Below are 24,789 nucleotides of genomic sequence, written 5' to 3' on the forward strand. Positions count from 1 at the left end.
TTTTAAAAAACAAATCCCATTCACAATTTAGCTATCCACTTGAATCCCATACAAAAGGTCCCTGTACACATTACAAAAACAATAGATACCAATTTTACAAACACTTTAAAACTATCTAAACTTGCATTTGATAGCAAGATATTTTCTTTGATAATATGTGAAACTGCACTATTATTGCTCCAGTTAAGCATACCACTGATCCCCTATTTATATCTTTATTCTTCTTCTTATGATACGCCCCAACTTAATTCAAACTTCAAACTGTTGAGTTTCTTTGGGTGATGTGTGCTTCTGTTCTTTCTATGAAGACCACATCTATAGTGCATTATGGGGGCATTTATTAATTAGGTTTAGGTTGACTGGTAGAGATCTGCACTCTACTGAGTGACCTCTTCTAGTTCACTATTTGAGATTTTAACCCAAACTTGCACATCTACTTGCACTACTGTCTCAGCAAAGTGCTATATCTCTATAACAAAAAAAAAAAAAAAAAAAAAAAAAAAAGAAGAAGATGTAATATATGAATCTAGGGCACTGTTGCGTAGCCTTGCTTCCAATTTTTCCCAGGGGCCTATTGAGGTATTGCAGCAAAAATTTCCCCCTTTGGCCCAAAAAGCACTTTCTCCAAAAAGCAGCCATTATAAAAGAGATAAAAGAGATGTATGCAAAACTGTTGACAGGACTCTGCAAACTGAAAACAAGGTCAACTATGATGAATGTATGATGAATTTTTGATCTATGGAGATTTTAAATTTGTAAAATTTCCCCTGAGCCAAGAAAAGTTAGTGACAAGTTATGGGCAGAGGCAAGGGCGGAACAAAGAACACAACAAGTCTCATTTTCAGGTGATTATAAACTAATGAAAACACACTTATGAATGTTGTATTTCATTTATGTCCCCCAAATCTTATACACTGGACCTTCAACATCTTTATACAGGCTACATTTATTGTAGTCTAAAAAGATAAATCTCAGGGGTCAAGACATGATTAATTGAATTCTTCTACACAAATGTGATGTATTCATTCTTTTCAGTGACTGTTCTCTAAATTTACACACTAGAACTTTAATTTAGGTTTGCAATTTAGGACTTCCAGTTTAGCAGCCATATCATTCAGTGCTGTCACTTCAACTTTATTTGCTTAAGTATCTTCAGCTTCAACTTATTAATGCCACCCAAAACATTTTTGGCTAGCTTTGCACTGATTTCAGCCCGCACCAGCAGGAGTCTCCCGTTCCCATAGTAACAAGCCTTCACTCAGAGCCGTATGTAGACAGAGTTAGCAACACAGCCTCTGCCGACAGCTTTGATACGTCCGAAATTAAGCTCTTGTCGCGATTTATAGTGTCTTCCTTGTCAACTAAAAAGCCGCTTAGATGCCAGGACGACGTTGTATTTGAGTATATTGATTTGAAAAGGTAAAAGAAGCAGTGTAGAGCTCGTCGCATAGCCTAGCTAAACTCTCTGTGTCAGAGACTCTGCGTTGTAGCGTCCGGAAGTTGTGAGGGGAAAAAAGTGAGAGAAAGGCATGAAAAAAAGGAGCTGGAAGAAAAAGTTTCTCCGAGCACACTGAATCAGTGTTTTCTCTCGTAAATCTCGCCGAGGAGACAGATAAGGAGTCTTACTTTAGCTGTCTAATAATTAGCTGTGTGCATTCATTTATCGATGGGTCTGCCGACGCTTGAGTTCAGTGATTCTTTCCTGGACAGTCCGGAGTTCAGAGAGCGACTGCAGTGCCATGAGATAGAGCTGGAGCGCACCAACAGGTTTATAAAAGACCTCATCAAAGATGGAAACATGCTCGTATCTGCACTCAGAAGTAAGTACATAGTGGTTAATAACTTCTTTCTGGGGTAAAAGTGCAGGTTACAGTATGGTTATTCAAGCAGTTACACGGTCTGCTGCCTGATAACAGAGGGCAACTCAAGGCCATCAAGTCAAACAGAGCCAGTGTTAAGCTACATTAGACTTAGTTAATAGTTTATTACATTGTGTTCAGGTAGGATGATCAGCTCAATTAGGAAGGTAGTTACAGTGTTATGTGCAGGTCATAGTGTTGGCATTATGATAAAAGAAATAATTTACCTATCTTATCATGACAGATTAAACCTTACATGTCTTTGTCTGGTTTTCTGTGCTATTTTGTAGTTGGGACATACAGTTTTTAACCTAGACATGGGTGATATACAGTGGTAGAGGAAGTTTTAATATCCTCAAGTTAAAGTTCTGATACCACACTGTTAAAGTACTGCGCTGACACTGTGAAGTGACAGTGTGTAAATATAATCGGGGAAATGTATAACTTTCTTAAAGCATTAGAATTAAAAGTACTCAATGCAGAAAAGTGTTGCATTACTATGAGGCCCCTGCTAATATTGGATTTTAGGGCCATTGCCCATACTGATAATGGAATATAATTATCTGCTGATGTTCTTTATACAGAGAACAATATACAGAATCAGTGTAAAATACATGTAGTGGAGTAAAGGCACAATATTTACCTCTGAAATGTAGTGTACTAGAGGTATAAAGTATCATAAAATGGAAATACTTAACTTATGTCAGAATGCACTTAAGTAGAGTACTTAAGTAAATGTACTCAGTTACTTTCCACCACTGCTTATTACATTGTGTGCACTAACACTACACTCACAAATGCTCTGTTAAAAGTACAAGTCAAGTATTTTTGCTTTAGATCCCCTCTTATTGGTTAATACAACCATGACAGAGTGACAGAGTTGTCTAATAGATTTGTGTCTGTGTCAGACTATGAAGGAGAAGTTTGTTTTGTACCTTATTATTACACACATGCATACAAAAAATGAAAAGTGAGCAAAGAAACAAATATTAGGTTAATAGGAAATTTTGTACATTTTTCATAACCAATAGTCTAACATGTTAACAATTGATAATCAATTGATTATGAATAATTAATGAGATATAAAATGCACATCTTTTTCTCAGTTTGTTTAATTTTTATTCAACATTTGGCTCTCCTAAACAAAATAACATCAAATGAGGTGCCATTATTGCCATTTTTGCCAACGAGTCTGGCCAAACTGGACTGTGAGAAAGTCCATGAGCTCCAGAGAAATGGTACACAAAACATACATTGTCAGTCATCACACTTTTAGTAGGTCAAATTCTTAACAGGGGTAATTGCTTAATGATTAGTCATTAAAATTCCTGGCAGGAGTGCATTTATGCTGGAAAGATATAGGCCTATGTTTAACTGCTGCACGGTTTGATTGTGGTTGTCATATTAATACATTATCAACTGATGAAGACTTTCAAAGAGTTTCTGTTAATTGCCTCAGGTTTAAGCTTTGACACACCTAAATTTTGTGGCTGCCTGTGGTTTCTTTGGTGCTACTGCCTGCCCTACACATACATAATAATGAGTGTGTTCACCTAACCCACACCACACATGAGTGAAACAACATGATCACAGTATTGTTTACATTAACAGGTCAAACTGTGCACAGAACACTGGCATGTCAGTCATCAAAGCCACCAACATATGATATTACCACACAGTGCAACTGTTATTTATAATATGCTAACATTTATTACCTTTTCTGATTGGAAATTCTCTTTCCAAAGGAAAACTTTCTCAAAATCTGCTTCTCAGTGTGTTCATCTCACATCAGTGGTTTTAGTGCAGCAAATTGCTTTTTTATGGCAAACAACATCATAAAACTAAACAGATTGTGGTAAGATGCCAAAAAACTTTAATACGTTACTACACAGTTTTTTTTTTTGGCATCTTACCACAAACTGTCTGCATTATCATCACCAAATAGAAACATACAGAGTGCAGTATGTAGCCTTCTGTATGTAAGGCATTTGGAAAACAATTCAACATACATTTTAGATATTAAAAATTATTATTACTAAAAATTGAGGCTGAATTATTTTTGATCCTATGATGGCATGTGTATTCACATTGATAATATACATCTTACTGATGGTAAATAAACGTTTGTGTTCCATGTGATACAAATTAACATTAGGAGCATCAGGAGATGTATGTACAAACTGCTTTTCCTCAAACAAAACTGATGTAAATTGACCTTTTAGTTGTTCTCAAGTGCTAAAGCTGCAGTAGGCAATATTCTTTCATTATAATTTGAAATAACTCATTTTGACCATTACATGTCGCTAATGATATTTTATTGGGTTCTTTTTTATTCCAACTATCTTGTTTGCTTCTGCATAGTAATGTTTAATTGTATAAAACATTATTATATAGCCAAATAAATTAATTAATTAAAGTATATTTATGTTTAATGTTATAATGTTATAATGTTATTTTAATATTACTACGCTGTCTCCTTGTACTCTTCACAGAAGAGTTGGTGCATACAGTGAAAAGCTAGCCATAGCTAGTTAGCAGCTATGAATCAGGCTAAAGACAACTAAAATAACCAAAAAAACAGAGTTTGTTCAGATTGGTGGGAGGAGCTTAGCTGAGTGAGCGTCAGGTATGTTTGCTTTGCCTACTGCAGCTTTAATACCTGTATGAAAAGTCCTGTCAATCAATATCATAATATTGATACAACTTAATATAGGTTTCCAGCGAAGGATAAAGCTCTCGTTTAGTGTTTTTCTCTTTGATGCAGTAACCTGCTTACAGTTCTTTGTGCTCATCTCCAGGCAGTATTAAGATAAGATATTCCTTTATTACTTCCACAACAGGGACATTTTCTGTTATAATCTTGTATAAACTGTGCCTAAAGGACATTTTAATGGTTTTATTATCTGTGTGTAGTGCAGTGGTGTGATTGAAGATGGCTGGCATGCAGACCAGTGTCATTGGCGTGTGAGTGAGAGAATGCAGTTTTGTGGTGCCAAATGTTCATACACCTTGGAGAATACATGGTAGTATTAAACTCTATTATTGGAGCGTTGTTTGGACATGTAAACACAGTTGTCTGAGACTAAGGCTGTAAACTGGAGTTTGTTGCAGGGTGTGGCAGTGTGTTGACTTTGACACTTCATGTGGATCTGCCAGAGTGGAAAACACACACTTTATTGCAGGAGGAAATAAGTGATTCTGGTTATAGCATGTACGGGAGTGAGAGCATTAGATTTTGTTGGACCATTAATAGCAGGATGCAAACTCATGCCCAGAGCATTCCTGTGCATAATGTGGAAATAGTGAAATTATATTAGTTATAAATATATGACAGCAATACTTAAATTTTTGTACCTACTTTAAATGACTAAATGAACCTCTCCCTGTTTTTTAGGTCTTTCTCTTGCTGTTCAGCGGTTCTCTCAGTCTCTGCAGGAGTTCCAGTTTGAATGTATTGGAGATGCTGAGACTGATGATGAGATCAATATCGGTGAGATTAAAATGTCCCTGAAGATCTTTAAAACTAAGAGTTGAGAAGCTGCAAAATGCATAAAACATGATAAGTGTTTCCACATTTGAGGTTTACAATTTCTTTTACAGCTCAGTCCTTAAAGGAGTTCTCTCAGCTGTTAAGCACCATGGAGGAGGAAAGAAAACGACTGGTAAGAAAACACGTCTGAGTGTGTGAGACAGAGAGAGAGAATAGATTGAGAAAACCACAATGTCTTTATGCTGTATGTTTTAAAGTTACTACAGGGAGTTTGTAATTGGTTTTGACATGCCTCAGTATAATACTGATACCTCCATATGACTTACATAAGCAAACAAAACCATCAGCAAGAAGATTGGCTATTGGCTGTAGTTATTTTTAATGCCTAGGTCAGGTTCTCCTTGAAATCTGATGAAACAAAAATTTAAACAGGAGATTTTTATTTCCAAATTTTATTTTTGATGTTATGGCTGAGGAAATATTTTTATTTTTGTCCACAGGGGCCTCATTTAGTTGGTTGAGGCTATTTTAAGTGAAGTTAAGATTAAGAGCTAGTGGTATACAGTAAATAGGTCATAAATCCTGTATGAATTATATTGTATTTTACACAAGGTCTGTATGTAAAGCACAGTTATTATTTAATTAGAATTAGGAGTGTAAACTTTATCTGTGGATATAACTTGAAATGGATATTAAAAGCTTGTTTTTCACGTTTTCAGACTTTGTCTCTATACCATCTTTCTTAACAAAAGAACTAGAGACTACTTTGTTATGGGATCACACCAGCCATAGCGCCTGTCATCACGTTGACGTCATGTTGATGTTCCGACCCATGAGAACTTAGTAGTCATTACAACGTTATTACATGAGTATTCAGTACTCATGGGATTGGCCACACCCATCTTTGACCTTCATTTTGATCTCAACATCACATCTGTAAAGTTACATGACTACATCTTGTGTGATGCTATCACATTGACACACATTGCCAAAGTACTGAAAAATGCGTCTGTGGTAGTTTCCGCAAAAGTAGGTGTCTCCAGGACCACTCACACACACACTCACACACACAGACTCACAAGGTGAAAGCAATACCAGCCACAAACTGTCACAGCTGGTAAAATGGTTGTGATTCATATATATTTATTCCATCAGGAATAGTCACCACAGACAATTCTGTCCCTGTACAAATTGCTTTATCTATAAGTAGTGGTGCCACAATTTAATATTAAATTGCAATGAGTAAAATCAAATGCTGAACTGGAAATTCAGTAGTAAAAGGACACCACATCTCTACTCATAGAAGTACAGATACTTGTGCAAAAAAGACTCTGGTAGAAGTACTGTAGACGTACTGATTCAACTTCTTTACTCAAATAAAATACAGAAAAAATACAGGTTCTGTAATCTACTGAAAGTATGAAAGTAAAAGTAGCCCACTGAAGGACATGTCTACAGACTGTGCCTTTGCAGAGCTATCTGAACCTGACCTTTTCTCAGAGTTCTCTCTCTGTCTGTTTTGTCTTTTTACGTATTTTATGTCATTGTCATCTTGTCATGTATTTGTCTTTTTCATCTCGTAACTTATTTTAGTTTAGTTTTTGCCTTGTTACGTCTTCCACGTTGTCTTGTCTTTTTACATCATTTTCGTCTTTTTACATCTTTTTTTGTTACATTTTTTATGTTGTTTGAGTCTTGTTATGTCTTCTCATGCTGATTTTTAGTCTTGATCATCTCACGTTGTTTTTGTCACTGTGTTTTACATTGTTTTCATCTTTTTACCTGTTTTACATCATCACTAAGTCTGTTTTGAGTGATATGCACTGATGGATACACCAGGGAACTGTCTTTTCTGTTGTCCCATCCATTTAGAGTTAAATCAGTCTTGATGTTGGGAAAATGGCGCATAATGATGCAAAATAAAAATAATCAATAATTGCCTTGAAATAAATTAAAACTAAAGTAACAAGCCTGCTTTGAAAATGTGAGGAGTAGAAAGTACAGGTATTTGTGTTCAAATGTGAGTAGAAAAAGTTCTCAGAAAAAGAAATACTCAAGAAAAGTACAGTTACCTGAAAAATCTACTTCAGTACAGTAACTAAATATTTGTACTTCATTACTTCCCACCTCTGGTGATACTGGGCTATACAGATAAAAATCAAATTTGACTTGAGACAGACTTTCGTGATTCACGCATTTGTTGTGAAAACGTTGTGCCAGTGGCACTGAGTGCTCCATGGCGATTCAGAAAAACGTCTTCAACTCACAGACCCTCCATCAGCCAAAGGCCTTTGTGTGGGAGTGACTGGAGTCTGACACAGTCTGTGTGTAGGCACACAGCTGCGCATGTGCAATGTATGTGCACAGTACGTTACCTTATGCATAGCCCTTTGTGTGTGTGTGTGTGTGTGTGTGTGTGTGTGTGTGCGCGCGCGCGCCTTTGTGGCTGTGTGCATGGTCTGGTTACAGAGGAACCATGTGGAACCTATTCTGCCAATTCCCCTGTGAGACTGTGAGCAGAGCCCTGACTGCCTGGGAAAGTCCATAAAAGGGTCCTGTGCATGTGTGTGTGTTTGTATGTGTGTGTGTTTGTCTACTTCTCTCTCTCTCTCTTTCTTTGTGTGTGTGTTTGTGTGTATTTTAATTGTATGCTTTTCCACGGCAGCACTGCTCATAGCTCTGAACCTCTAATAATACCATCATTATTGAGTTAAAGGGTAATTCCTGCAAATGTGAAATACCTACCTGTTCAACCTGAAAAGACTATTATTGGGATTTGACAATGCCCTTCAGTCTCAGTCTTCAGTGTTCAGTTTCACCCTGCATATTATGGTGAAAAAGAGGCAAACAAAGGAAGCAGACTTTTCTTTGGGTACTGGTGTGGCACTAAACTGAAGTGAAATGAAAGTTAAGTCATGATGCAGAGCTGGGAAGCTATTTAGAGTCTAATGCTTAAATCAACTAGACAGAACAAAGCAGGACATGACCGAGACTTGCATATATAGACCCATGACTGAAGAGGACCAAGACCCAAAATAAACACCAGAGCTCTGATAACTGCTCTGTAGCTTTCCTTTCTGCTGAACTCCAGGCTCAACATCAACCACAAGTCTCTCTTACGTGCTGTACAGTCAGCTACAAAAACATTGCCACAATTGTACCATAATTATTTTAGGTTTGGAGGTTTTCTGGCTATGTAACTTCTCCAAGGGCACATTCTAGACTTGGCTCATGCAATAATTATTGAAATTCTTTGCATTATCAACCCTACCTAATCTGTAGTGTTGCTATGAATACTGGAAGAAAAGCTGCTGTTTTGCCCATGTTCTGTCTTTGTTATGCCTCCACATGGACTGTCCGTCCATCCCATTCTTGTGAACATGATATTTCAAGAACGCTTTGACAGAATTTCTTTAAACTTGGCACAAAAACAGGTTAGATTTTGGAGGTCAAAGGTCAAAGTTGAAGGTCACTGTGATCTCATGATGGTCCCATTCTCATGAACACAATATTTCAAGAACACCTTAAGGGAACTTTTTCAAACTTGGTAAAAAACATCCTTTTGTTTGACACTAAACTGAGATGGTGACATTGGTAAACATCAGCATGCTAGCATTGTCAATGAGAGGATGTCAACATTTAGCTCAAATTTTAAGTCCAGCCTCACAGAGCAGTTAGCATGGCTTCAAACTTTTATCCTTGATTTCTGTGACCAGTCCATTAAATGCTCAATGATCATAATGCTTATAATGTTTGATAATGAGCATAAATTCATAAAGAATGGTAATTTAGGTTTACATACTTCAAGATCTCTGTTCTAATGAATGATAATCTAGGCTTCCAGTTGAACAAAATACTAGATGAGATCCATGTTAAATAAACAAATCTCAGCCTGAGACAACAAGAATGTTGTTTGCCATTGGCTGGGTTTGGCAATTTCATCAAGAATCTACTGCCTTGGAAAAATAAAATAAAATAAAATTTAACACAGTATATACTGTGTATATATATTATTCTGTGTATATATAAATGATTCAAATGACAGGTTTTTGGCTTTCAAATGACTGTTTCCGATAATTATCTGTCCTTAAAAAACAGTCCTGAGTGCAACTGTATGTTGCTTCGAAAAAATATTCTCAACCCAGTCATAAATTTTTTTCAATGGAAAGTAATGAATATTTTTTTGTGTTTCAACTTTGGATATGTTGTTTTTGGATTGACCACCAGTTTCATTTATGAAGTAAACAAGTCTTTCTACTCTACTCACGTTCATGCGAGGACAGACAGACAGTGAGACAGCAAAGTCTTGGAGAGCAGAGCAGGCATAATAACATCGCTTTCTCAGTACTGTTTGGAAAATTATTTAAATTAAACTTTTTTTTTTATTTCTTCGAGCGCTTATTCTGGTAATCCTTATTGTGGGCCCTGCTTACTTATGTCTTAATTTGAAATGTTGTGAGACACAGCAAAATTCTAGTTGTAGGATTGAATTTTGTGTTTAATGTTAGCATCAACTCTCAAAGGAAGCAGAAATGTAAAGAAAATTGACTATTAAAGGAGAAATCTGTAATGCATTTTTTGCAATTTATCATAAAATGACCATCATATGTCATCATGCTGAATTGTTACATATTGCTCCTTTATGGCAAATGTCAGAAACATAAAATACAAGCATCTATTGATTGATCGGATTTAACAAAACCTATTTTAACAGGTAGCAGCAGCCCTCATGGAGGAGTGACTTTTTTGTTGTTGGTATTGGCTGTTGTGACGCACTGAGCTGACTGCTGTGTTTTTTCCTCTCACAGATCCAGAACGCAGATGACGTGTTGATCTCACCGCTCGAGAGGTTTCGTAAGGAGCAGATTGGAGCTGTGAAGGTATATCTGCTGCTGAGTGGATTAGTAAAACAAACTGACAGAACCAGTTAACTTTTGCTGTGACTTTTTTTACATGGAAAAAACATGGGTGATATTCAAAACGTCACACAGTCTCTGCTCAGGCCAGTATGTGAAGTTCAGTTCATTAAGCATGTTGCGTTCATTAGTTATCTAACACTGTGGGTGGAGATCAGACGGATCATCCTGCTCTGGTCTGGTCTCAGTCGGCCTCTCAGTCAGTGGTCAGAGAAGCCAATTTGCTCAGATAAACGATGGATCACTGTCCAGTGTCAGTAACAAGGTCATGGGAACGGACGCTGAGAGGGAAGACAGGGAGCGCGTCACAGACAGAGGAAAGTTAAACTGAGTGAGGCAACATAAACACAAATTGAGTCTGGTGTCTGATTTCAGCAGCTGTCTCAAGTCTTACGATTCAGTTCATCTCATTTTTTTTCTCTTCGCTGTCTCTTACACAGCAGAGATAGCAGTTTCATGCGGTACGTAAAAAATAAAAATAGAACTGGTCACAGCTATGACTAACCCTGAAAGTAAAATCACAGCTCGCTTCTCGCTGTTGATTGAAGTGACTCCTCAGCCTGTAGAATGTAGCAGGAATGTGTGAGCAGTACATCCTCACACCGATGTTGTTGAGCAAGAAACAGTGGTTGGATATGTGGAGTTTGGAGCTGCAGCTGTTAGGGGAAATAGCTGTCGTTGTAAATATTTTGGCAGCGTTTCTTCATTTAGATTATTAATGGTTCCGCTGCACTTCCTCATGAAGTTTTGGTCCCTTGAGGCTGGTTAGCTCATCCCAAAAACCATCTGAACATTTGTCACTTGTGAAAGATCAGATACAGAGATGCTGTGCAAGTGTTTGCAGGTCTGCAAGTCTCTGGCATTTTGGTATTTTTAGTCAATCTAGCAGCAGGGCTGAGAGCACATCATCTGCTACAAAGGCAGACACTTAATATAACATGTCAAGAAGTGCAAACAAGCATGTACCTTCAAAATAAAAGTCACTAAACAAAAATGTCTTGAACATGAAAAATTCACAACATAAAATAAAATAGCAGGTGAAACACTGCAGCATGTTTGCATTGTCATTGTGTGCATATTACAGCCTCACAAAGCCACTAGCATGGCTATAAAATCTTAGTCCTTATTTATTTATATGTCAATAACGTATATAACATAAGCATTTTTTGACTGACCGAACTGACATGTCATTTGTAGAATTGAAAACGGTCAAGTGCTGAAAGCTAGAATGAGATGCTGAGTCAAATTCCTGTTATTTACCTATATTTTGATCAGATATTTACTTATTTAAATAAAAAGATTGCTATTTTTAAATAATTGTATTCATTCCATTTCATTATTAAGTTTTTATATGGCTGCCTGTATTCCAGTAAGAATAAATACTAGACAGGGTATTGTATAGCAGTACCCTTAAAGTGATACCGATACCAATGGAGTACTTCATACAATACCTTTTTTTCAAGGTTCCTCTTCATGAAGAACACTTGCAGCAATAGACTAAGAGCAAAACCATATAAATAGTCATTTTTTTCTAGATCTATACCAAAAGGACTGATTGCAGGTACCATTTGGAGAAATGTTGATACTACTTGGTACTGGGTTATTTTAATAAATACCTTAAAGGTATTGAGTTCTGACACCAGCCCTAATAAATACACAAGTCAGATTGTCACTGGTATTCAAAAATGTCAGCCCCACTAAAAGGGGGATATATTGAAGTAGTGTAAGTAAAAGTAAAGTTAAAAAGTTAATTTGTTAGCAGGTATAGAATTTAATGGGTTTTTTTTCCTCAGGAGGGAAAGAAGCAGTTTGACAAGGAGACAGAGAGGTACTACTCTGTTCTGGAGAAACACCTCAGCTTGTCGTCCAAGAAGAAGGAATCGCACCTACATGAGGTAAACTGTCCAACTCCTAAAAATGCACAACAAGTTCCTCCTACATGTGTTAGGTAACACAAAGTACTATATGTGTGTGGTTGCTGTTTTTGATGCAGGCTGATTCACAGATGAGTAAGGACAGGCAAGTTTTTTATGATGCATCGCTGCAGTATGTCTTCAAGATCCAAGAAGTTCAGGAGAGAAAGAAGTTTGAATTTGTGGAGCCGGTGAGTTCTCATAGAGTACATATATTATGTTTATATGCGCAATTCAACTGTATACTTTAATGCTGGGATACACATTTCATCTATAAAACAGTGTAAATTTTAATTTTAATAGATTTTAATTTTAATTTAAAATTTTTTATTTTAATTTTAAATTATGACTAAACTGTTCATTGTTGGCTCTGCTTGGGCAGATAACAAGTTAGGTCTAGAAGTTTTAATAAATCTAGCTAGTTTAAAAAGTGTGTACCTTATCGTCACCTGCTATCTGTCTGGTGGGAAGAAAAGAAAGAAAAGAAAAGAAAGGAGAGAATTAACCCTTGTGCATCATTATAAAAAACTTGCACTGGGGACAAAAATGTCCATATTAAAAAAAATGCAATGAAAATATGATGAATTTTTAATTAATTTCAATCCTGATAATAACAATCAAATGTTACATTTTATTAAATATTTAATTGAAATAAATCAAACATGTCAGACAGATTAGATGTGCCAAGGCCATGTAGTGATTTAAAAACCAATAAAATCATTTTTTAATCAATTCTTTGACAGACAGATAACCAATGCAATGATTTTAAGGCTGGAGTAATGTGGGCTCTCTGTGTGCTGCTGTGTCCTGTACGACATACCAGTGGCATTCTTATACACATCAGACAGAATAGTGTTACAATGGTCTAGTCTGTTGGAGATAAAAGTATGTATTAACTTTTCTAATTCTGTCTCTGCTAATATTCCTAAAATGATCAAATGAGATGCTAGTCACGTGTCTGATGTGACAGTCAAAGTTTTAGTTTACATTCAAAATATGCTCACTTTTCATTTGAATATTTACAAACAGCAGAAATATCCTTCAGTAAACTCTATAACAGTATCATGGAGCTGTCTGAGAAAATTATGGTTATAACACTGACACAAATTAGGACTAAAATTAAATACTGACTAAATTTTTACCAAAACAAAAACAAAAGACTAAAATGTGACTTTAACTAGCTACAATTTTCAGTAAGTGACTAAAACTAAAAAATTATTTTCAAAATTAACACTGATCAAACAGGTTTTTGACAGAATCAACTGCTTTGCATCATGAATGGAGTTTTTCTGGGCTGCTGGGCCTCCACCAATCTGACCAGTAGAGGAAAAATCATTACACAATGTTTGGTCGCAGGAAAATATGACATACAAGTCTATTTTGTAAACAATGATGTAAACATCAAGTCATAATTGCAGCCAAGCCAGTAATGACCATGTGTGTGCATGTAAACATGACCATGGAAAGACAGCTCAGCCAGTTTCTGAAGAACACACATTATACACACTGTTTGGCTGGTGATGAAAATGTTTAATGATAGATATCAGTGAAGCCCACTTCCTGTTGCTGTAGCAGCACTTCCTGCGTGGATATCTCTTCCGCCTGACAGAGAGGGAAACTCTTTGTTGTAAAGTAAACAAGGGCAGCAAACCAAATAACAGGCTGAGTTCGGGGGATTTTCTCCTATTGAGGCTATTTTGATTGATCGAGCAGATGACTGATGATCATTCTTTTGTAATACTCTCATCACACTCCCAAGCCCCCCGCTAACATTTTCCTGCGGATTTCTCCCTCTGTTCTTTAGTTATTAGCCTTTCTGCAGGGTTTGTTTACATTCTACCATGAGGGCTACGAGCTGGCCAGTGAATTTGAACCCTACAAGCAGCAGCTTCAGTTCAACCTGCAGAATGTAAGTGTGTACATTAACTGCCCGTGTTGAGGGGGCCCTTTTTATGTAAGTAAATATTTTAAAGTCAATAGACCTTAGTTGACATGCTATAGTGGGGTAAACACAGGTGTTACCAATGGTACTAATTGGTTAATACTTATACTTAAAGTTTCTGTTCCGTTCAGCTCAAGCAGAGCCGGTCGGCTCTCTGGAAAGGCTCTGCTACACTAAATGGAATAAGACCTTAATTAGTATCAGTGGTAACAATTGTGTATACCTTCCTGTTTCAAAATAGCTGCCGTGAAAAAGGTCCAGATGCATGTGGCATCTTGTGTCCTAAAGTGGAATCCTCACACACATGGTGAAATGCACAGTGTGAGGTACTTTCAACCAGAGGTTGAACTAGACCTGGTCTAGTACAGATTCACATTTTACTGCTTTGACAGTCCTCATTTTGTTTCCAAATGATTACCGGTAGTAACACACTCAGCTGGACTAAGAAACTGTTACTAACTGTTACTAACTTGTTCAAACATTGTGAATGTTTCATATAAATGTGTATACAATGCTCCTTGCAAAGCAGTTTCTTACACATATTTATGTTGATAAGGCTCGCAATAACTTCGAAAGTACACGTGCAGAGGTTGAGAGGCTGATGAAGAGGATCCGGTCTGCTGAGGAAGATTTCAAAGCACCCAGTTGCTTTACTATGGAGGGATATCTGTACATACAAGAGAAACGTGAGACAAACAAAAATCATATTTTCTCAGTCTCTTTCTCTCACTTATGTTGTGAAGAAAATGAAATGCCAGAATTATGCAATGAGTTGTTGTTTTTTTGTGCACCTGCATGAAAATGTGTCTCATTTTACAGGTCCACTGGGCAGTGTGTGGACCAGATACTACTGTACTTACCAAAAAAGCTCTAAGATGTTCAGTATGAGCAACACAGAGTCCAGACCAGCCAGCAGACAGGTGAGCTGGCAGCACAGACAATTAAGAACACCAGTGTTGTTAAAAGTTTTAGCCTCATGTGTGAAAATTATTTCCTACTGTCCTCACAATCACACATCCCAACAGTGAAGTTTCATTTTGGTCAATATCGATAATTACTGATCATGTAAGTTGCGACTGATGATAAGTTGTGTACTACAAAGGGTGGAAGTGGCTGAGTGTTTGTTGTATTATATTGTAACAATATTACAGGGATGACTATTGGTGCTTTCACAAAATATGAGATTATTTTATGAATAATCATCAGCGATGTGGATATAATGCCTAAGTGAGTAAAGGCAAATATGAGATCAGCTGGAACAGTCTGGTAAATTCTCAAAATGACATCACTTAACTGTAATGCAGCCTTTAAAACCAGGAAAAGACAACACTTGTGACATATCATGATATAACGATATCCAAAATCTATGACGATATCTAGTGTCATATCACAATACAATATAATATTATTATATTGCCCAGCCCTAGTAGGGGCTTTGTTTGGTGTAGAGTTTGATGTAAAATAAAAACACTTGTGAAAAAGACCTTAATACCACATATTTGAGAGGGTATCTTAAACACATCTCTCTGTTAACAGAATGGTGTGGTGAATGGCACACCGGAGATGTTCAGGCTGCGTTCGTGTGTCCGAAGGAAGAGAGATTCAATCGACAAACGGTTCTGCTTCGACATTGAGGTGGTGGAGAGGTGAGAGGGAAAGATGACTGAGAGGCTGTGTGTCCACCACACATGACTGTCTGAGGAATAAATAAATTGAGACATGGCTTCTGCTGGATTGTAAAATGATCTCTCTTTCTCTGCAGACATGGTGTCATCACCCTGCAAGCACTCTCTGAAGCCAACAGGCGACTGTGGATGGAGGCAATGGATGGAAAAGAACCTGTATGAATATGTCCACCATTAAAAAAATATACCATAGAGTTACTAGAGAGCAAGGGTAGCAAATGTGCATGTATTAGCATACTATATTAAACATTACTGTAAATATACTTTTAACTAAAAGTGTACTTTGAAATGTCTTACTAAAACATTTTTTCTTTCCTTTGTCAGATTTACACTCTGCCTTCTTTGCTCAGTAAAAAGGAGGAGAGTAAGTATTCTAATTACGCTAATTGATTTGCTTTAATTCAGAAGATTATGTTTAAAGGGATAGTTCAGATTATTTAAAGTAAGGTTGCATGAAGTACTTATCCATAGTCAGTGTTTTACCTACAGTAGATGGCGGTCGGTACACCCACAGTGTGGAGAAGTAGAGAAGTTTGGAGTTCGGAGCCGAGGAAATGTACTGCTCTGGACAGAGTCAGAAGTAAAATGTGTTTTAGCTATTAAACCACATGAAAATCAATATCAGTTTAAGTGTATGCTATATTTAGAATATTTTCATCACTACACCTTTCTGTCAGACAACCTTTTCCAGTGGGGAACAGGCAGGTATACAAGCCAAATTTGGTTTTCGTTTGCTCAGCCCAACTCCATTGATGAAAACATTAATGTTATCTCACAGAAAAGGGGAGTGGCTGGTCTTGGTGGGTTTGTTTGTTTGTATTATTGTATGACTTCCGTGAACCCTAGCTAACCTTTTAAAACAGCAAAGACATACAATAATACAAACAAACTAACAGATTGAGGCAGTGATATGCAACTCCTGTGTTCTGCGAGGTAAAATGACTGATTTTGCCAATGAAGTCCGGTTATTTTGAAAATATATTGCAGTTTCCCATTGGAAAAAGCTGTCTGACAGCAAGGTAAAACAATGAAAATATTCTAAATATAGCATACACTCAAGCTGATATAAATGTTTCTAAGTGGCTAAAATACATTTTGTTGCTGGCCTTGTCCACAGCAGTACATTACTTCGATTCCTACATTACAACTCCAGTCTCCAAAACTGGAGATGTGCCAATCATCATCTACTGTTGGCAATACACTGACAATGGATAACTATCTCATACAAACTAGTTTCAAATCATTTGAACTATCCCTTTAATATGTCTTACAATGAATCATATATGTAAAACTGTGAGTTTTTGTTTTACAGCATTTCTCAACGAGGCAGGCCTCAACTTTGTCAAGAAGTGTATTGAGCTGGTTGAAGCAAGAGGTATTTCTCCTTAAAATGTTCACGAGAGAAATATTTGAGTATTTATTGTCAAGTATGTTAAAACTGTCTGTCTGTGTCTATGTAGGAATTACCACTCTGGGACTGTACAGGACTGGAGGAGTGAACTCCAAAGTGCAGCGGTTGATGACGAGTGTGTTTGGTAAGATGTATGATGGTGTTATTTTTCTGCATGGGCAAGATTTATTCCAGCACAATGAATAGCGGGTGTATTTAAAGATCGATCACTGCAGTTAAATCATTTTCAGTCTACTTCTCCCGTAGCATCCACAGCTCCTGCTGACATGCAACTGGATGCAGACACCTGGGACAACAAGACCATCACTAGCGGCCTGAAGAATTATTTCAGGTGACATACAGTACAGCAGTAAAGCAGTCTCTTTAAATAAGGCTTCTCTCGTGAGTTATGAATTCATTATTTCAAATGTGCATGCAGGTGTCTGGCAGAACCTCTACTGACCTACAGACTGCATAAAGAATTCATCAAGGCTGCAAGTGAGTTCCTTACTGCCTCTTTAAAAACAGAGTATGATAGTCACAATATGTAGTTATATTAATAGTGTTTGGACTGAATTTATTTACCACCTGCATTGTATGTCATATAAACAGACGTACATCCTCTCACCACTGAATCCCTACATCTGTACTCTTTCCTTGTTTCAGAGTATGATAACCAGAAGCACAGAGTGAGAGCGATTCATGCTCTTGTACACAAACTACCAGAAAAAAACAGAGCAATGTTGGACCTCTTAACTAACCACCTACACAAGTAAGTACTTTGTATTTGTATGTATTAACACACACTGGGCTTTTAGTGGTCAGTGCCTGTCTGGAGAATGTCCATCTGTCTTTGAGAGCATCTTCTATTCCTAAAAACATATTTTAAAATGCTTAAACTGGGATTTTTTCTAGATTTATGTATTTATTATTTTATGTAAATAGTTTTTAGCCAAGAGGCATTTTCAGTGATATTGTACGGTTTTCTGTCCAAAAAAAAAAAAATTAAAACATTAGGCAAAAATCTAAAACTATAAAGGGTGTTTTTCAACCAGGAACCTAATTTCCCTTGTTTTTGTGTCTATGTGACTAATAAGGACAATTTTTGAAAGTGGTCCATTAATGAGTGAGACCGCTGCAGCTGACAGCTGTGAACTGGGCTGCAGTGTAATCCCTACAGAGAGAGATCTTTTCTTTAAGAGTGAGATGCTTTTTGTTTAACCAGAAACAGCTGTTTTATTGCTCTTGTCAAAGCCACCAGACTTCTTTTACGGAAATAGTATTTTTATCATCATAAATCACACTTCATAAAAACTAAACAGAAACTAAATAAATCTCACCAAACTGTCTTGATTTATCTTTCCACTGCTTCAACAATCACCAAGTCTGGTTTGGTTAAAATAAACTCTTAATTCACTACGAAAATGTGAAAATATTCTTGCTGTACATGCTGTTTCTCCTTGCTGCTTCTCTGTTGTCTGACCGCCCTCTTGCTCCTCACCCAATATTTTAATGTAACTCAGTGAATTATGGGTTTATTTCTGCCATGATGGTTTGTTGCTGATGGCTGCAGTGGCCTCGCTCAACACTGGACCAATTTCAAAAATTGTTGTCTCCATGAGTCATTTAGACACAAAAACATGGGGAATTTTTATTTTTCTTAATTACAAATTAAAAACACATAACACGATTGTTAGCAATATTAATTATTCCACACTGCAAAGCTGTGAATACTTTTACAGATTACAGTTTGTAATTGTTTGCTCATTTGTATTTCTGTTGTATCTTATGGTTTATTTAACAACATTTTCTCTTATTTCACTCTTACATATACTAAAAATACATTGTGTGTGTGTGTGTGTGTGTGTGTGTGTGTGTGTGTGTGTGTGTATGTGTGTGTGTGTGTGTGTGTGTTTGTGTGCGTGCAGGGTGTCCTCTCACAGTGACCAGAACATGATGACTGTGTCCAATCTCGGAATGATCTTTGGGCCCACGTTGATGAGGTCACAGGAAGAGACAGTGGCAGCCATGATGAACATCAAGTTTCAGAACATTGTGGTGGAGATTATCATTGAAAACCACCACAAGGTACACACACACACACACACACACACACACACACACACACACACACACACAATTAAACATACACACACCTAACAGACATGTACACTGTATATTCCTGTCAGATCTTTGGTGAGGCCCCAGATCTGTCGGTGCCATTACCTCAGGCTCCTTCCTCTCGGTCAACTACTCGGAGGAGCAAAGCCATCTGTTTGTCGTCTGGGAAGAGAAAGGCCCGTCTCTACCCTCCTGCTCTCTGCCTGGCAGACAACGACAGTAAGTCTTTCTGCAACTTACAGCTTCTGTATCTCATCGCAACATTTCTTTGACAGCTATAGCCGCTAGTTACTCTTCAGATTTTGATTTTACGTAAGAAAAACATAAGTTATGTGATATAAGTGAACGATGGGGGCTAATAATGATCTAATGATTCAGTTCCATCGATCAACAATCTAATGTTTGCTAATCAACACTAAACACAAAGTACTGCTGAAGCTGATGGGAATACAATATCAAAAAAGCGATAATAACTATAACAATAATGATAATAATAGTAATAATAATTCACCAACACAAAAGAATTTTCAAAACAGTTGTCTACTCTCAACTGCATTAGTATACAATAGGATTAAATTGACATTGTCATAGACAATAATAATTTAAAATGTATGCTTGTCTGTAATATATGTGATCCCTGAACACTAACCTTGATGTCATTTAGCCTCTTTATTATGTTTCTTGTTTCCGTCTCTCCCTCCAGGTGACACATTCAGCAGCAGCCCCAGCACGACTCCGATGGGCAGCCAGGAGTCTCTGTCCTCACACTCCTCTGAAAAGAACGGGTTGTCTCAGACGTCTCCTCCGTCCTCCCCTGCGGCTGAATCTGGCTCGTCCTCCACAGCACAGGTGTCTCCTCCTGCAGCTTCCTCCTGCTCCCCATCCCACAATTCTTCCAATGGGAACGATCAGAAACATCTGACAGATAGCACCTCCCCTCACCTCATGCCTTCCTCTTCCTGGACGTCCTCCCAGCTTGTTCCAGCCCAGCAGACTTCCTCTGTGTCGTCCTCCACGTCCTCTTTGCTCTCCACAGAGAGGACTCAGTCTGCCAAAGGAAACTCGACTGCCTCCTTGTCCTCTGTTAAAGAGTCAAGGTCTCCCTCCATAGCCTCCTCATCCATCCAGCACTCTTCAGTGGAGCGCGCCTCCTCTCTCAGGGAGGGTCGGCCTGTGCAGAGAGTGTCTTCTGTCTCCTCTCTGAAGAGCACTCATTCAGTGGATCAAAAGAATGCCACCTCCACTGTCACAGAGACCAGAGTGACAGACTCTACCTCTCCTCAGCAGCACAGAAAAACTTATAGGATTGCCTCGTCCTCCTCTTCCTCGTCCTCTTCATTATTTCCCTACCGGCTTTCCACGTCATCCTCTCTGACCTCCCTGCACATCTCTGAGGGTGCGTACGTCTCTGTAGGATAAAGTTTGATCCCCACACTGTGTCCCCACAGTGGGACAAGTTCACATTCCTGTTTATGTCAAGGAAACTAAAAAAGAAGATGGGTTATGACATCATAAACAAACGTTTTCTGCTCTGCTTTGTGTCAGTTCTATTGAAGCTTATGTGAGATGCATGGAGAGGTACATTAAAACCCAACATAACTACATAATATGACCTCTGAGGGGTTCTAGGGTTATACCTAGAACCATCTGTTAAAGTTTTCACCCAGAACCCACTCTAAGAGGTTCTACAGAGACCCCTTCTATGCTGTAATGGTTCCACTCAACCATCTCCGGGGGTTCTATCCAGAAGCTTTCAACATTGTAAGGGTGTTAACAAGAACCCATCAAGGGGGTTTTGCCAAGAACCCCTTTATGTTCCAAGGGTTTTATCTAAGAGCTACCAAGGAGACACAGGAAGAGACGGTGCTAAAATAATTCTTTGACGTACTGCAATCTAATGTCTTTAGCTTGCTACAGTCACTTGGTTGCATATTGGCCCATTGATTTTTTTTTCCCTCCAGTAGGTGTGGTTTTCAGAGTTGCACGTCTTAATTCCTACGAATTTTTCCAAACCTGTGCATTCATTAATTTACTGTTTGTCCCTAAATAGAATTCCAGCATGATTAAAGGCACATTTTACAGGGCCCATTGTGAGTCAAATTAAAATGCTCACCATGGCAAATTAAAACAAAGTTCAGAATAAATAAATATATTGTGAACAAAATCTCTATTAATCCTTCTCTCTGTTATTTTGATCTGGAGGCCATGGTTACCATGGTTGACAGGGCTAATAACAGCCAGTGTTATATACAGCATACAGTAGGTGCCTGTTTGTTTTAGGGATATTTTATAGCCTAACAGTACAAAATTTATTATCAGAGGAGGTTTGGAAATTTTTAATTTGAATATGTGATATTCCCATAACATTAGCTATTATTCGCTCTGTCAGTCATGCTATTTCGAGACCAACAGCAAATAAACAAATGCACACATTTGGAAAAATCAATCAGTTAATGTGTTTAGATGCATTTATTCGTCCAAGGTCATAACAGTGTAGGTAATTTGGCTTTTAGTGTGCCCCTCCATGCATCTCCCATAAGCTTCAACAAAACTGGCACCGAGCAGAGCATTAGGACATTAGTAATGCAGTAATCACCCTTCCTTCAGTTCTAGTTTCCTTGGTTCATGTTTGTTTCTGATTTCTTCTGTTGTGTCACAGATTATAAAAGCTGTCATGGTTCAGTGCAGAGCCTCATGTCTCTGGACCCACAAGAGGCAACACGCACACGTAAAACTTCACACATCCGCTGTGGCTCTGATCTGACCGCCAAACACTCAGCAGCCGCCACATCCAGCAACGGTTACCAGAAGCCTGGGTCAGTGTGAGTGTCTGTAATATTGATTGTAAATCTCAGACATCAACATTGTGCACTCTGGATTATACTGAGACAAAGGTGCCGAAGGCTTGAGAACATGCGCAGCATGCATTTTGGTGTAAAAAAAAAAAGCCTTTCAACTATGTTTATTTTTTCAGAATTTTCAACAGATGCTGCTGCCAAAAATACAGCCTGCTGTTAGATAGACAGGGTAAACCCTGATTAAAGTGCTCTAATCATACATCATTTTACCTTCAGCCTTTGATCTGTGCTCTCAGAGAAGGGAAAGACAATCTGACCTCAGTCAATGGATAATTTAGTCCAGGAATAAACAAGACCACCGAGTTGTTTATGATTGGTTCTACCTGTCTGCATTATTTAAGAAACTATTTTTTTTAGCTGCTAACATACCCAGTCTCTGTCTCTCATTAACAAATGTAAATCATCTCCAGAAGTGTATTCAGAAAGGATTCTGTGTTTGTGTGTTACAGATTATCAGTCAGTCAGCCGCAGCGTGAGAGCTCAGTGTTCTCCTCTGCATTAGACATCTGTTCCCCGGGAAAGTAAGTTGATTTTGAGGTTGTCTGTGACACAGTCCTCCTTACCACACTTCATAAATCATTCCTTTTACTGATTTGATTTCTTTTTGTTTTTTTCAGGGAGGCAAAAGCTCTTTACTCCTGTGAGGCAGAGCACAGCCATGAGCTCAGTTTTCCACAGGGGGCACTGTTCTCAAATGGTAAGAGAACCACTCACAGGTTTCATTTCCTGAGGGAACTTCGTCCCCATTTACACCTGGTGTTAACATGTGATCTGTATCAGTATATGTTATCTAAATAATGACACCCAATTCATAGGGTTTGGTGGTATATAAATGTGTTCTCACTATTTCAATTGTGATCAGATCTCAATATGCAGATTAGTTAGGCGGAGTATGTGACCTTTCAACTTAAGTTGTGGCCATGTTCTGTGCAGACTGCCTGACATCCAATCACAGTACGAGCCTGTCCACTTCTAAATGTGATCTGACTGACCCGGTCACATTTCAGTCCCAGTGCTTTGCATTAGCATGTTTTTCCTTATCCAGATTGCATTTAATGTCCAATGTAAATGAGGATACTGAGATTCTTAGATGTAATCTGCAGATCATTCTCTATGTAACACGTGTATAAGAAAATCTCATCAAAATTGTCACTGATTAATTTTCTAATCAGCTAAATACGGCAACTAAACAATTATCAAATAACTAACATCGAATCTCCTAAAATCTGGATGTATTGCTCTTTGTCCTTGTAATCTCTTATCTCTTCCTGGTAGTCCAAAGCTCTTGTGCTAGTGTAAGCACCAACAACACCAACACATGCTAACTGAGCTACCTAACTAATGGCAGCTACAGTTAGCAGCAGTTAGCATTTACACTGGCATGCTGATATTCTTCTTTATATATTGCACCTTTTAAATTGGATTAAATAATTTTACCCACTTCATTGTAGTGCAACATAGATTTTATTATATGACTTGATACTTTTATTTTAACACATCTACAATAACTCACTGAAAAAAAAAATACTTTGAGGAACTTCATGATCTGGACTAGAATTTAATATAAAGGTCTGGGGGCCTGAATAACATTTGGCTGTTCAGCATGTCTTTATATCACTGAAAGCGAGACAGCTGCAGTGTGCTTATAATGTATGTTGAGACAAGATGAAAACTGATTGTTTCATACGTGAAGGTCCTTGTGTTGACTCTCTGAATTGTTTGTGTTTGCAGTGTATCCCTCTGTGGAACCAGGTTGGCTGCAGGCGACATACAACGGCAAAACAGGCCTCATACCTGAAAACTACATCGCGTACATTTGACAGACCCAATGACATCATCACCGCATCACTGAAAAACATAAAGTTGTAACTTAGACTTTAGTAATACAGTAACACTCTGTGCTGCTGATCAGATATAATGAATTTATCATGTAACTGTGACTGTTATCACTGAACTACTGCAGCTGGATATAAATGATGTATGTACTGTATGTATATCTGACTACTATACTGTATGTGAACCATGTTATTAACCAGTTTATAATACAGTAGATTTTAAAATCTGACTTTTCCTCCATTGACGTTATCAGCCCCTCTTTTATGTTTGTGTTCAGTGGCCTTGCTGCAATCCTGAGAACACTATAAATACATGAAATGTGTCTGTAAGGTACATGGAAACAGTATTTTTCTATCAACATGTGTAATTTATTAATATTAATCATCATATTAATGTTATAGCTGTGCGCCCAGAGATACCTGCAACAGTATGAACTGGTGGTCCAAGACTGAATCCTGCCATAACACCTTCCTTTTATCCTCTGTCAGTTTTCATGCTGTCTAAATAAATACTTTCTTAAAAAAATAAATAAATTTTAAAAAGTGTACATATATGTTGAATTGTTTATTATTACTTTGTTTGTTTCCTATGTCTTTTCAACAGGAAATTTATTTTACACTAAAGATATCTGTTTTATGGAGTAATAAGAGTGCCATAAAAATAATATAATATAAACACAATTAATCTGTTAAAGAATAAGAAAATGAATGTGGAAATATAAAAGGGAATAAATAAAAGAACAAATAAGTAAATAAAAGACAAACAAAATATAAAATACT

General features: G+C 37.6%; 1 protein-coding gene across 2 annotated transcripts; it reads left to right on the top strand.

Moving 5' to 3' along the window:
* The first annotated feature begins 1,263 nt into the window (after positions 1-1,263).
* Positions 1,264-24,528, top strand: arhgap42a (Rho GTPase activating protein 42a). 2 transcript variants are annotated; one of them, XM_084731205.1, is made up of 24 exons: positions 1,264-1,820; positions 5,254-5,349; positions 5,460-5,521; positions 10,158-10,229; positions 12,059-12,160; positions 12,259-12,369; positions 13,983-14,087; positions 14,677-14,806; positions 14,940-15,040; positions 15,657-15,766; positions 15,883-15,961; positions 16,130-16,169; positions 17,118-17,180; positions 17,266-17,340; positions 17,463-17,547; positions 17,635-17,693; positions 17,862-17,967; positions 19,124-19,283; positions 19,385-19,535; positions 20,020-20,712; positions 21,976-22,138; positions 22,624-22,695; positions 22,792-22,871; positions 23,906-24,528. In XM_084731205.1, the coding sequence occupies exons 1-24, from the start codon at positions 1,667-1,669 to the stop codon at positions 23,992-23,994; spliced, it is 2,958 nt and encodes a 985-aa protein (XP_084587331.1). In that variant the 5' UTR covers positions 1,264-1,666; the 3' UTR covers positions 23,995-24,528. The 2 variants fall into 2 exon arrangements, with proteins under 2 accessions (XP_084587331.1, XP_084587332.1); XM_084731206.1 differs by having other exon boundaries at positions 21,976-22,132.
* The last annotated feature ends 261 nt before the right edge of the window (positions 24,529-24,789 follow it).

This window comes from Lutjanus erythropterus, chromosome 11, assembly GCF_056507025.1.
Source record: "Lutjanus erythropterus isolate fLutEry1 chromosome 11, fLutEry1.hap2, whole genome shotgun sequence".
Lineage (NCBI taxonomy): Eukaryota > Metazoa > Chordata > Actinopteri > Lutjaniformes > Lutjanidae > Lutjanus > Lutjanus erythropterus.